The sequence below is a fragment of the Heteronotia binoei genome, chromosome 2, assembly GCF_032191835.1.
Source record: "Heteronotia binoei isolate CCM8104 ecotype False Entrance Well chromosome 2, APGP_CSIRO_Hbin_v1, whole genome shotgun sequence".
NCBI lineage: Eukaryota > Metazoa > Chordata > Lepidosauria > Squamata > Gekkonidae > Heteronotia > Heteronotia binoei.
In genome coordinates this window covers 177735503-177749971 of record NC_083224.1, presented here as the reverse complement: position 1 = coordinate 177749971, position 14469 = coordinate 177735503, and the positions used below count along the sequence as shown (strand labels likewise).

The 14469-nt window shown below is 44.1% G+C and overlaps 1 protein-coding gene across 1 annotated transcript in view; it reads right to left on the bottom strand.

Moving 5' to 3' along the window:
• The window catches only part of LOC132566995 (flavin-containing monooxygenase 5-like), a 42185-nt gene that overhangs the window by 24101 nt on the left and 3615 nt on the right, over positions 1–14469 (bottom strand). The window contains exons 2-3 of the mRNA XM_060232566.1: positions 6584–6772; positions 5712–5874 (exon numbers count right to left, since the gene is read on the bottom strand). Of these exons, the coding sequence (XP_060088549.1) occupies positions 5712–5874; positions 6584–6772 (352 nt within the window). The remainder of the gene's footprint in view (positions 1–5711; positions 5875–6583; positions 6773–14469) is intronic.

Below are 14469 nucleotides of genomic sequence, written 5' to 3'. Positions count from 1 at the left end.
AAAAACCGAGATACTCAGTAATAACATAAAGAAGAAAAATATTTCTAAGTGTGCACAAAATGCAAAAGAGATCTTTTTGGCTGTCATTTGAGGCTCTTATTGAGCAGTCACCCGGCAGTTCCAAACAATCAACGATCAGCGGTATTTATACCTTATTTACTCTACAGGCTACATAGGTAGATGCCAAAAGATACATCAACAAAAGTAAGATACAAAACAAGCCCCCACCCCTTAACAGCATCTTCAGTCCCCCTATCTATCTACCAAGGTTAAAGAGTCTTATCGTAAGGTATAATTGTTGTGTTTTGGGGATGGTACACTTCTCCACAATAATTGTAGTGTTTAGGCTCCAGGCTGACTCAGCCTTCCATCCTTCTGAGGTTGGTAAAATGAGGACCCAGCTTGCTGGGGGAAAAGTCTGGGAAAGGGCAGAATACACATTTGTCAAATAAATAAATGAGCCCGTCTGGGAAAGGGCGGAATATAAATTTACCAAATAAATAAATGAATAAAGTGTAGATGACTGGGGAAGGCAATGGCAAACCACTCCATAAAAAGTCTGCCGTGAAAACGTCGTGATGCGACGTCACCCCAGAGTCGGAAACGACTGGTGCTTGCAGAGGACTACCCTTTTTTTACATGTTATCACCAAGAATGTAAACTAAAGACTGGGACACCAGGCACTCGTGTACTAGAAACACATCTCTGCATCTAGGCCGCTGCAGATGATGGGAGAAAACCAAAGTTCTGCTTAATAAGACACACATAGTACATATAGCTGTCAGATGCATGAATTTCACATATCCTTCCCAAAATTCCGCCACACTCAGCTCCTTCAGCCTTTCCTCATAGGACTTGGTCTCCAGAGCCCTCAACATCTTCATTGCCCTCCTCTGGACACGTTCCAGCTGCATTATGTTGTACGCTAATTTGCTGTTTACCTGCGTAGAGGCATCTGTCTAAATATGTGCCCTGTAAACTTCCATTTCAATGTATCTGAGGAAATGTGCAGGCACACAAAAGCTCATACCTTGAATAAAACTGTGTTGGTTTTAAAGGTGCCATTGGACTCTTAACTTTGTTCATAATGAGCAGCAATTAGCCACAGCTACTAAGACATACAATTAAAAACATTCTCCAGTAGAAGATTCAGGGTCACTATCCCTGTCACAACCCCCTTGTCTCAGTTATGCATAAGGAATCGTTTTCTGCTCTCCCTAGGAATAAGTCATACATTTTAAAAGTTTTTAGTTTAATTTAAAAAAAAAAACCCTGTAAACTAATTTGACTCCACAGGATCACTGCAAGGTGGCTGCTAGGCATGCCATAGATGTATATGCAAAAAGAAGAAAATATAGGGATTTAGTGGAGAAGGGGCTTCCCTCTTCTCCTGCAGAATGGCTAAACACCCCTGAGACTGGGCCTGTTGCTAGAGATGCCAACCTCCCAGCACAGCCTGGAGTCCTCCCTGAATTACACCAGATCTCCAGGTTAGAGACATCAGTTGTTGTGGAGAACATGGCAGTTTTGGAGGGTGGACTCTATGAGTTCATATCCCCACTGAGCCCTTTGCCCTGCCTAGGCACTGTCCTGAAATCTTCAGGAATTTCTGAAGCCATAATTGGCCATCTGAGTCTCTGTCTCTTGCTCTCTGTCTCTCTCTCTGATTCTCTCTCTCTCTCTGTGTCTCTGTGTGTGTGTGTGTGTCTCTCTCTCCCTCCCTCTTTCCCAGGTGTGTGTTTTCCAAGAATAAAGAGGGATGAGGAGAATTCAACCATTAATATTAAACATACGGAAGAGATTTCTATTAATGATAAAGATGTCAGTGACATAATGTAACACTGCCTGAATATGTCTGACCATCTGATACCAGGGCTTTTTTTGTAGCAGGAACTCCTTTGCATATTAGGCCACACACACCCTGATGTAACCAATCCTTCTGGAGCTTATCATAGGCCCTGTACTAAGAGCCCTGTAAGCTCTTTGAGGATTGGCTACATCAGGGGGTGTGGCCTAATACACAAAGGAGTTCCTGCTACACAAAAAAGCCCTTGTATGATACTAGGTGTGTAAAGTGTTGTCAAGTTGCAGCCAATTTATGGTGACCCCAGCAAAGGCCCTTCAAGACACGTGAGAAGCAGAGGTGGCTGGCCATTGCCTTCCTCTGCAGAGTCTTCCTTGGAGGTCTCCCTTCCAAGTACTGACCCTGCTTAGCTTCCAAGATCTGAAGAGATTGGGTTATACCATGCTGCCTTCCCTCCCTATATCATACTATAACTAGTGTTAATCTTCACCATGGCTTCTGCTATGGAGATTGCTGAACCTCCTTACTGAGGGCATTATGTCCTACTGAGGTCCCTCCCCTCCCCCAACCCCAGCTTCCACATGCTCCACCCCCCAAAAAAATCTCCATGAATTTCCCAACCAAGACCTGGGAACCCGAAATTGAGCCAAAGTTCAACCTGTTCATTCCCATTTCTGAAATATATGGCAACCCATGACACACTGCTAATCAACATGACATATTATCAATTTCTCTCTTTATAATTTACTATTCTCTCCTTGCTTCTGAACTACCTTCTTCCTTTTATTCTTCTCTTCTCTATTTATTCCTTTATTTGTAAGTGTGTGTGTGTATTTGTGTGTGCATCATAGGGGACTGGAATGCCAAAGTAGGAAGTCAAAAAGTGACCAGAACAACTGACAAGTTTGGCCTTGGAGAACAAAATGAAGCTGGGCAAAGGCTAATAGAGTTTTGTCAAGGAAACAAGCTGGTCATAGTGAACACCCTCTTCCAACAACCTAAAAGGCGACTCTACACGTGGACATCACCTGATGGGCAACACAGAAATCAGATTGATTATATACTCAGCAGTCAAAGATGGAGAAGCTCCTTACAGTCAGCAAAAACAAGACCTGGAGCTGACTGCGGCTCAGATCATGAACTACTCATCGCAAAATTCAGGCTTAAACTGACGAAAACTGGGGAAGCCATTAGGCCATTCAGGTTTGACCTTGATCACATCCCTTATGAATATACAGTGGAGGTGAAGAATAGGTTTAAGGAACTAGAGTTGATAGAGTGCCTGAAGACCTGTGGAGGTTCGTGACATTGTACAGAAGGCAGCAATCAGTACCATCCCAAAGAAAAAGAAATGCAAGAAAGCAAAGTGGCTGTCTGATGAGGCTTTACAAATAACTGAAAGAAGGAAAGTGAAAGGCAAAGATGAAAAGGAAAGATTCACCCAACTGAATGCAGATTTCCAGAGAACAGCAAGGAGAGATAAGGAGGCCTTCCTGAAGGAACAATGCAAAGCAGTAGAGGAAAATAATAGAATGGGAAGGACAAGAGATCTCTTCAAGAAAATTGGAGAAATCAAGGGAATGTTTCGTGCAAAGATGGCCATGATAAAGGACAAAAATGGTAGGAACTTAACAGAAGCAGAAGAAATCAGGAAGAGGTGGCAAGAATACACAGAAGAATTATACAAGAAGGATCTCAATGTCCCAGACAACCTTGACAGTGAAATCAATGACCTTGAGCCAGACATCCTGAAGAATAAAGTCAAATGGGCTTTAGAAAGCATTACTAACAACAAAGCGAGCAGAGATGATGGTATCCCAGTTGAGCTATTCAAAGTCCTAAAAGATGATGCTGTTAAAGTGATGCACACATTATGTCAACAAATTTGGAAAACAACAGTGGCCACAGGATTGGAAAAGATCGGTTTATGTTCCAATCCCAAAGAAGGGTAATGCCAAGGAATGTTCAAACTATCACACCATTGCACTCATTTCACATGCCAGGAAGGTCATGTTAAAGATCCTACAAGCTAGACTTCAGCAGTATGTAGATTGGGAACTACCAGTTCAAGCTGAGTTTTGGAGAGGTAGAGGAACTAGAGATCAAATTGCCAACATTTGATGGATTATGGAGAAAGCACAGGAGCATCAGAAAAACGTCTATTCCTGCTTGATTGACTATGATAAAGCCTTTGATTGTGTGGATCACAACAAACTGTGGCAAGTCCTTAAAGAGATGGGAGTAACAGACCACCTCACATGCCTCCTGAGAAACCTGTATAAGGGTCAAGAAGCAACTGTCAGAATGGGATATGGAACAACTGATTGGTTTAGAATAGGAAAAGGAGTATATTGCATGTATATTGTCACCCTGCTTATTTAATTGATATGCAGAGCACATTATGTGGAATGCTGGCCTGGATGAAGCAGAAGCCGGAATTAAGATTGCCTGGAAAATCATCAACAACCTCAGATATGCAGATGACACTACTCTAATGGCAGAAAGTGAGGAGGACCTAAAGAACCTCTTGTTGAGGGTGAAAGAGGAGAGCACAAAAGTAGGCTTGAAACACAACATAAAAAAAACTAAGATCATGTCATCTGGCCCCATCACACCTTGGCAGATAGAAGGGGAAGACATGGAAGTAGTGACAGACTTCACATTTCTGGGATCCAAGATCACTGCAGATGGTGACTGTAGCCATGAAATTAAAAGACGTTTGCTCCTTGGGAGGACAGCTATGGCGAACCTGGGCAGTATAATAAAAAGTAGAGAAATCAGCCTGCCAACAAAAGTCCATATAGTCAAAGCGATGGTATTCCCAGTAGTAATGTATGGCTATGAGAGCTGAACCATAAGGAAGGCCGAGAGCAGAAGAATAGATGCTTTTGAGATGTGGTGCTGGAGAAGACTCTTGAGAGTCACTTGGCCTGCAAGAAGATCAAATCAGTCAGTCCTAAGGAAAATCAACCCAGACTGTTCCCTGGAATGTCAGATGCTGAAGCTGAAGCTCAAATACTTTGGCCACCAAATGAGAAGGGAACACTTCCTGGAGAAGATCCTGATGCTAGGAAAAACAGAAAGCAAAAGAAGAAGGGGACAGCAAAAGATGAGATGGCTGGACAAACACGGATTTGAGCAGACTTCGGAGGATGGTGGAAGACAGGAGGGCCTGGTGTGACTTTGTCCATGGGGTCACAAAGAGTCGGACTCAACTGTGCAACTGAACAAGAAATATATATATATATTTCTTTTCTAGGCTTGGAATGGATCAAGATTTTGTTCTTTTCCTGTTTGTAGTTTATCAGTATGGAGAATAGTTTCTACTGTTTCATCACACTAAAAGGTAAAGGTAAATAAAGGTAGTTCCCTGTGCAAGCACCAGTCATTTTCGACTCTGGAGTGGCAACGTTTCACAACGTTTTCACGGCAGACTTTTTACTGGGTGGTTTGCCATTGCCTTCCCCAGTCATCTACATTTTCCCCCCAGCAAGCTGGGTACTCATTTTACCGACCTCGGAAGGATGGAAGGCTGAGTCAACCTGGAGCCGACTACCAGAAGCAGCTTCCGCTGGGATTGAACTCGGGTCATGAGCAGAGGGCTCCGACTGCAGTACTGCAGCTTTACCACTCTGCACCATGGGCTCTTTTCATTACACTAACACTGTTCTAATCTACCTGAGTTTCACATGTAATTTCTGCTATTTATATGACTTGTTTTACTTTGTATATGCTTTTGTCAATTAACAGAATCTTTGAAATTTTTTAGAAAATGGATTTAGGAGACTAAGTGTCTATACAACCTCAACCTTCCTTTCTGGTTCACACCACCAGGCTTAAGCTTCTAAGAGAAATCAGTGATACCCAAATACAGTCATGTGTAGAGTCCCAGAAGCAGCAAAGGTACCTGGGAAAGAGTGCAGTGGCAGGTAGGCGTTGGTATGGTGGCCAGTGCATACCATGATCCCATCGAAAACAGAGGACTCCTGTTTCTCATTGGTCTCTGTGACAACATTCCACTGACCCGTTTCAGCGAAGTCTGAACTCTTGCTGATGTTACAAACTTTAGTCTGGAAATAAGAAAACAGACACTTGAAGGGCTTAGGTCTTTTTTCTTTGCCCTTCTTCACTCAACGTACCCCACCAGAGCAGTCATTGCCCCACGTGAGCTATCAAAGGGCAAGAAACAACCCACATGTGCTCTGAGAATCCACCTTGCCTTGGAGCTCAACAAGGTTTGGTGTCAGGGGTCATTCCATAGAAAAAGAGGTGCCGGAGCTCATTAGCACAACTCATTTGCATAACTCGTTTGCATATGCCACACACACCCCGACATCACTGGAAGGTGTACTAAACTAGATCAGCTCAACACTTACCTCAAAATGCTTCTTGCATTATAATTGTCATCATAAAACCTTACTCCCATTATACTTTTTAAATTACTTTCTCCTATGTAGCCACAGTGGCATGATGAAGATTTCCATCAGTCTGCTTTACATGTTTTGGTTATTTCCCAGTTTTTTGTGAGGGGAAATATTAGAAAGTTTATCAAATCTTAAGAGTTCAGCAAAATTCCCACGGGGGGGGGGGTTGAACAATGGAGCCCAGAGAAGCAAGTATTGGGGGGGGGGCGGGGTTAAGAAAGAAAGAGCACAATAAAATCTAGAGGTTCCATCCAGAGCTCTGCTCCTGTGAGCTCCTGCCCCAAATGAGGCCTGGGTGCAACTTCCATGGTCCAGTTGGTTCAGCACCTTCTTTCTCTGTGAGCCTCGCTCTTACCCTGAAGCGGATGTACTTCAGAAGGTCAAAGTGCTTGGCGTACATCCGGAAGTATTCCATGATCTTGGAGTTGTGCATGAAGTTGGGGTAGTCTTCAGGAATGGGGAAGTCACTGTAGCACATCATCTCCTTGGAAGTGTTGATGATCACAGATCTGTAAATGCTGGCCCGGCCTTCCTTGGGTTCCTCCTACAAGAAGCAGAATGGCATGGTTAGCAACTTCAAAACAAAGGAAAAGATTGACAGGGGCGTATTTCATGGAAAAGACAGAGGAGCTTTCTTTCAGGTTCACTGTTATACTTTTCCTGAAATATCCCGGGCATTGTAATTTGGTGAGGATACTAAGAATTTTTTATTAATGAACGCCACCTTCTTCATCAAGCCTCTCTAGACACTAAAAGGACCACTCCATGGCTATCGTACTTTGATCAGGAAGTCACCGGAAAAGACAATAACATAAGGAAAAGAGATGACAAGTCCTCCCCCCTGCAATTTTAGAGGGGAGACAGATATAAAAAGACTCCCCTGAAGTCCCATGTGCTACCGAAGAGGTGGGATCAGTGGAGCATGTAATGTTTTACTGTTGCTTTTATCAGGAAGTGCAGTAGGGTTGCCAAGTCCAATTCAAGAAATATCTGGGGACTTTGGGGATGGAGCCAGGAGACTTTGGGGGTGGAGCCAGGAGACATTGCGGCGGAGCCAGGAGCAAGGGTGTGACAAGCATAATTGAACTCCATGGGAGTTCTGACCATCACATTTAAAGAGACAGCACAACTTTTAAAATGCCTTCCTTCCATAGGAAATAATGAAGGATAGGAGCACCTTCTTTTGGGGCTCATATAATTGGACTCCCTGGTCCAATCATTTTGAAACTTAGGGGGTATTTTGGGGAGAGGCACAAGATGCTATACTGAAAATATACCACAAAAAAAACAGCCCCCCCCCAGAGCCCCCGATACCTCCAGATCAATTCCTCATTATACCCTATGAGAATCGATCTCCACATAGGGAATAATGAAGTGCCCAGCAGACATTTCCCTCCCTCCCCCACCCTTTCTGGCGACTCTGAAGCGAGGGATTGTCTCTACTCACCAGTTGCTGCCAACTTCTTTTGGAGGTTATTATTTCACAGGTGTCACCCTAAATCAGAAGTGACTTCACAGCACTAAAGACACACACCTCCTTCACAAAAATACAATTCCATGGGTTCAAGGAGGGAAGAAATAACTCTTACGTACTTAAGTGCTGTCAAGTTGCAACAAACTTAGGGCAACTCCTAAATGTCAGATGTTTGAGAGCCGCAAGACATTAATGTCAGATGTTTGAGATCTACAGGGCAGGAAGGAAGGGAATAGATCAGGGAGGTGGAGGGAGGGGAGATGGAAATAAAGCAACTTTAACTTTAAATGCATTCTCCAAGCTGCTGGCAAGTTTGGTTTGGAGAAGGGATTTAAAGAGACAAGTGCCTTCTCCAAGCCAGCTGAAGGAGCAGTGGAGGCTTTGAGAGCCACACAGTATGTGTGAAAGAGCCACACGTTGCTCCCAAACCACAGTTTGACTACCCCTGACCCAGACTATTTACGGTAGCTCATCTAGTCAATGTGATTTATGTGGTGTGAAGATCAGTTATAATTCTCCATTAGAAGAAGCCGTTGAAACTGTATAACATCTAAGAGACTAGCACCAAATTACTCTTGACTGTTTTAATTACAGAATGTGTAATTTTATAATATGTATGGATTTTAATTGTTCGTTGCGGTTTTATACTGTGAGCCGCCCTGAGCCTGCTTCGGCGGGGAGGGCAGGATAGAAATCAAATAAAGTATAAAGTACAAATAAGTATAAGTAAGTACAAGTAAGTATAAGTTATAATTCTGGGAGATCTTCAGCTCCCAACTGGAGGTTGGCAACCCCAGCTGGCATGCCTGGTTTTACAAAACCCTGACAGACCTGAAAGCAATGTAATATGTAGCTTTGAAATGTTTCCTGGGCAGGTAATTATCAGCATACAATTTAGCAATGTTCCCTTTCATGCACACAGATCAGATCTCTGCAGTGCTGACACAGAAGTCCCACATCTGTTCTGCTCCAGGCCCTTCTCGAGAGACACATAAACTTTAATTACCACCAGTCTGTAACTCACTCACCTAAGGAGGGCAGGGGGTGGGGGAAGAGAGCATCCAAGTAGCCCACTTCTGCTCTCCCAAACATGCTGAAGGATGGATCCTTGAAGGTCACCGGATGGAGCACTGCACCAGATCCTGACCACGGTTTTGTCTTCTTTTCCCTTTGCACATATCCTTTTTTTTTTCACGCACACCCCAGCTTTTTCACAAAACTCTGCTCTCTTTTAAACATTCAGATTCTCAGTTTTTAGCTAGCGAGATGTCAGCATAGGAGGGATGTGCAAGGGTAGAGGGTACAATTCCCAACCTGCAGGGGTGGAATTCTAGCAGGAGCTCCTTTGCATACTAGGCCACACACCCCTGACGTTGGCAATCCTCCAAGAACTTACAAAAAAGAGCCTTGTAAGCTCTTGGAAGATTGACTACATCAGGAGTGTGTGGCCTAATATGCAAAGGAGCTCCTGCTAGAATTCCACCCCTGCCAACCTGTATTTTTGCCTCCAAGTGGGCAAAAAAAGGGGCAAAAAACATTCACAGGATAGACTAATGACTACTGTGAATAACGAAGCATGAGTTTGATACAGTTACAGCTGATGATGCTAAACAAACCTTAATATCAAAGTACAGAAATAGTCTCTGAATGTATTTCATGAATTGTAACACCAACGTCAATCCAATAGACCCACAGTTCCTACTAAATAGACATCCAGTCGTTAATATGCAATACATTCATTTAGAAAGGAGATAATCAAAAGTAACCACAGTTCCTTGAGATAGCCACATGTGACTTGAGATAGTCAGAAACAGAAACTACACATCTATTGCGCTTAGGGGTCATTTTGTAGAAAAATAGGTGGTGGAGCTCATCCAGGGATTGTTATGCAGTTGCGCCTACTATTCAATGGACAAGGAGGTGGAACTCTCAGAAGAAAGAAGTGGAACTCTCAGAAAGGTTCAGGAGCTGTGCTCCTGTGAGCTCCCACTGAATCCAAGGTCTGATTGTGTTGATCCGAACCTGAAAATTTATGTATTGCGGTTTCTGTGAAGCAGCTTTAAAGAAAGACCAGGCTGAAGAAAGATTCGAAACCATGGAAAAGTCCTAGGAGAGCAATCCCATATACTTTGGACTCCTTTAACAATTACTGGATCTTCAAGGGTTCAAGAGCAGAATACTTTGGAGGAGTTTAGCCCAGAGGAACATTTTTTGAATTATTTCCTGAGGATGATCTGAGAACCTGGGTTTTGTTAATGGACTAGTCACTACTTTCAAGGAAAAGGAAAAGTCTGTATTGTATGAATGGTGTGCTTTAATTGTTGTTTGTATAAAAAGTTATCAAAGTCCCCTCTAAGCTGCAGAGTCTTGTGAGCAAAAATTCTACTTTGTGAGCTACTAGCATGAAAGTTGTGAGCTACTGCATAAATTATTATGCTCTGGGGTCATCCTTCCTGAGCAAAAATGTGTGAGCTGGAGGCTAAAAATTTGTCACCTAGCTCACACTAACTCAGCCTAGAGGGAACAGTGATTGGGATATACACATTTTGAGTACGAGAATTAAAAAATTTCTGGTGAGTTATTGCTACTCCTGGAGAAAACGGCGGCTTTGAAGAGTGGACTCTATGGTCCATTCTGAAGCCTTTCCCCTCCCCAAACCCCACACTCTCCTGGATCCACCCCCAAAGTCTCCAGGTATTTTCCAACCCAGTCCTGGCAACCCTAGCAGATAACTGGGCTTCTGTCAGCAGAGTGGAAGAGATTTCAGAGACAGCGCTAGGGGAAGAGATGATGACAGGGCTTCCCAGGTTGGGTGAGAACTGAGATGACTACCACCCCGGGCGACTGCCCGCAAGAACTGGATTCAGTCCCCTCTAGTCAGTTTCCTTCTTACTTCAATGGGGCCGATGGAGCCAATCAAAGATTTTCTGTGCCAAAGAAATAATGACTTAGGTTGCAGTAAGCTGACTCGAGATGCCAGTCCGTCCAGTTTTCCACAAGAGCACATTAAAGCAAGGAAATTATATGCTGAAGTTTGGTGTTCACAGTTACACACACATTGCCTCCCCAACTAAAAATGCCTTGGCTACCATGTGGTCGACCAGAATATTTTTCATTCTTGCTCTCCAGTTCAAAAGTGAAGCCCTGTTGTTGGCTGTGAAAGAAAACCAAGGGAGTAATACATTTATGCATATTACTTGAAATAAGCCTACACACCATTTAGATGGGAGTAAGCCATTTGTGCCCAATGGGACTAGTTTGTGAACATGAGCAAGATTCCAGTAGCACCTTAAAGACTAAGGCCTATTATGCATGGGTGTTTTGCCTCACTTTCACAGTGCATGTCTGTCAGATTTTCTTTTTTGTCCTGCATTGTTTTTCCTCCCTTCAGCCCTCAGTTTGCTTTCCATTCTGTTTCCCCAGGTTTTCCGAGATTGCCTTTGTGCTGATTTTTCCCTCGCTTCATTACCAAGCTGAAGGTAATTCAAAAGCATACAGATTCATTTAGATCACCCCACCCTTTTCCTGCCTCTCTAAGGTCACTCCACCACCCACACTGAGGTCGTTCTGCCTGCTCTGCACTTTCCGCCATCCTCCCCTCTCCATTGGTGTACAAGCTCCATTTCCCCCTCTTTTTAAAAAAAAAATTGATAAGTGGCACGAGTTTAGCAATATGAGACTCTCACTAGTCTCAGATTAATGAATTTGAAAATTACGACGACTAGTGAAGGGAGTTAAAAAGAGCTGTGTGAAGTTTAGTTCCCTGCTGGTATTGACTTGAAAGGGGGGTCACAGAGGAGGCAAACAGCAGGAAGAAGAATTTCAGTGCTGCATGCAAACAAAGGTGAGGGATGATCGGAGTGGAATGAAATTGACATGAGATGTAAAGAGAGAGAGAAATACTGGGGTGGGAAGCCTAAAGCTTTGAAAAGATTTCCCTATGATGCTTTAGTGAACAAAATTGGGGGAGGGGGTACTCTCTGGAAGCTTAACGTTAAAGAAGAAGATTTATACCCAGCCCTTCTCTCTGAATCAGAGCAGCTTACAATCTCCTTTATCTTTTTTCCCCACAACAGATCCCCTGTGAGGTAGGTGGGGCTGAGAGAGCTCTCCCAGAAGCTGCCCTTTCAAGGACAACCTCTGCAAGAGCTATGGCTGACCCAAGGCCATTCCAGCAGCTGCAAGTGGAGGAGTGGAGAATCAAACCCGGTTCGCCCAGATAGGAGTCCACGCACTTAACCACTACACCAAACTGGCTGAGCCATGTGGACCTTCTGCAAATCGCTGAACTTAAGAATCACTCCTCCCCCATACATTGCAGCCCTGGAGCATGTGGGGAAGGGAAGAGCAGGAAGGAGGGACAAAGCACCACCTGACCAAAGGGGTCATGGTCGGAGAGTGTGGGTGGCTGTCCTTGTTAGGGAGCTGGAGGGTTGTCGGACCCGGTGTCATGGAGGACATTAACTCCAATGTGAACAGTGATGCCCAAGTGTGGAAGCTGCAGGAGCTGATGAAGAAGTCCTTAAGATGCTACTGGACTCTTGCTCTTTTCTACTGTGTGCTACAGACAGATTATCAGGGCTACCCATCTTGTAAACATGAGGAAAGAGCAAGACTGGGCTGCAGAGAGGTGTTCCTAAAACCTAGACAGAGCTTTCTTTGGATCCGTTTAATTCCATTTATATCCCACCCTCCTCTCCAAGGCGGGCTGAATCTGAATAACAATGCCTAGAATTGGCCATCAAGATCCACTTGAAACTCCTTAAGGGAATATGTTTAGAAAGGGCAACTCCTTGGCCACTATGTGAAACAGCTTGCACTCGATGAACGTCCAACAGGGCTTTTGTTAGGTGCTTCAGAAATGCAAGGTGGATTTGTTAAATTTGCTTAATTGGAAGTCAATCACACAGAAATTAATGGGACTTTCAATCTGGAGCTCAAACACTGCCGATTTTTCATGGCAATGAGATGCATCTAGGAAAGCAGGGAGGAGAAGACTGAGAGGTGATGCGATAATCATCTCAAGTGCTTGAAGAGCTGCCATCTAGACTCAGAGGATGGCGCAGAGTTGTTTTCTGTTGACCTAGAAGGTTGGATCAGAACAACAGGTTGAAATTAAATCAAAAGAGTTTCTGGCTAAACATTAGGAAGAACTTTCTTACAGAGTGGTTCCTCAGTGAAACAGTCTTCTTTGGGAGGTGGTGGACTGTCCCTTCTTTGGAGGTTTCTAAACAAAGGCTAGATGGCCAGCTGATAGCAATGCTGATTCTGGGAACTTAAGCAGATCATGGGAAGGAGGGGTTACATTGGTGCTTGGTTCTCATGGCCCTTTCTTACATGTCCAGGGAAACGCTGATCACCACTTTGGGTCAGGCAGCATTTTTTCTCCAGGCCAGTTTGGCCAGGGATCCTGGAGTTTCTTTTCTTTTCTGCCATCCTTTGGGCATGGAGCAGGGGTTACTGGGGGTGTGCGTGGGAGGCAGTTGTGGGTTTTCTGCATTGTGCAGGTGATTGGACCAGATAACCATGGAGGTCCCTTCCAACTCTATGATTCTAAGCAGTTCTATTTCAACCCTACACATAGGAATTTCCCACATGCCATTTGCTGTTTTGCTCTGATTTGAGAACTTATGTTAGATACATGATTAACATGAAAAGACTCCAATTTTTGCTGCTCATCATCTTCACATAGATAGGGAGCTTTCAGAATCCCAATGGCTCCTGCAGGATTACAATGGTCTGGGAGATTTATCCACTGATTTATACAGAAGCGACTCTGGGCCTTGCCTGGCTGAGTAATGGAACAAAAAGTGGATCTTGTCTGTTGACATGGTAGCTCCTGAGTGGTCTTTCTCATCACTTCACCAGAGACCTGCCTTCTACCCTGTGTTTGATAGGACCTGAAGACCATGGAATAGATAAGAAGATACCTCAAGAGCAAGTGGAGAAGAACCAGCCATTAACTGAACTGAGCACAGCAGAGTCTCATTTTAGTCCTGAGGTTGCGATGAGGAAGAAAGAACTCACTCATTTACTTCCTTAGAGCATTTTTAGCCCAACTTTCTCCTAAACCAAACTCAAGGTGGGTTATAAGGATACTGTGAGAAAGGAAGACTGTCAACACAAAATAGTAAATAGATACTAGTAAAATAAATATTAAATTTGGTGGGAGTCAGTTTGGTGTAGTAGTTAAGAGTGGTGGACTGATCTGGAGAACTGGGTTTGATTCCCCACCCCTCCACATGCAACCAGCTGGGTGACCTTGGACGAGCCACAGTTCTCTCAGAACTGTTCTCTCAAAAGCAGATCTCTCAGAGCTCTCTCAGCCCCACCTCCCTCACGGGGTGTCTGTTGTGGGGGGAGGAAGGGATGGAGATTGTAAGCCACTCTGAGACTCTGAATGAAGGGCAGGGTATAAATCCAAGGCCTCCTCCTCTTCATCTAAATATGTCATGCCCTGGATAGCCCTGGCTGCCCTGATCTTGTCAGATCTCTGAAACTAAACAGGGTGAGCCCTAGTCAGCAATTGGATGGGAGACCACCAAGGAATACCAGGGTCGCTACACAGAGGCAGGCAAGGCCAAACCACCTCTGAACATCTCTTACCTTGAAGACCCTAAGGAGTCAGCCAGCAGTCAGCTGCAGCTTGACAGGAAAACAAAAACAACCCCCACCAAACTAAATATACAATTAAAAGCCCACAAAAATTTAGAAGCATGGGTAATTAAACTTGAGGTGGTGGTGTCAAAAGCCTTTCTTGAATAATT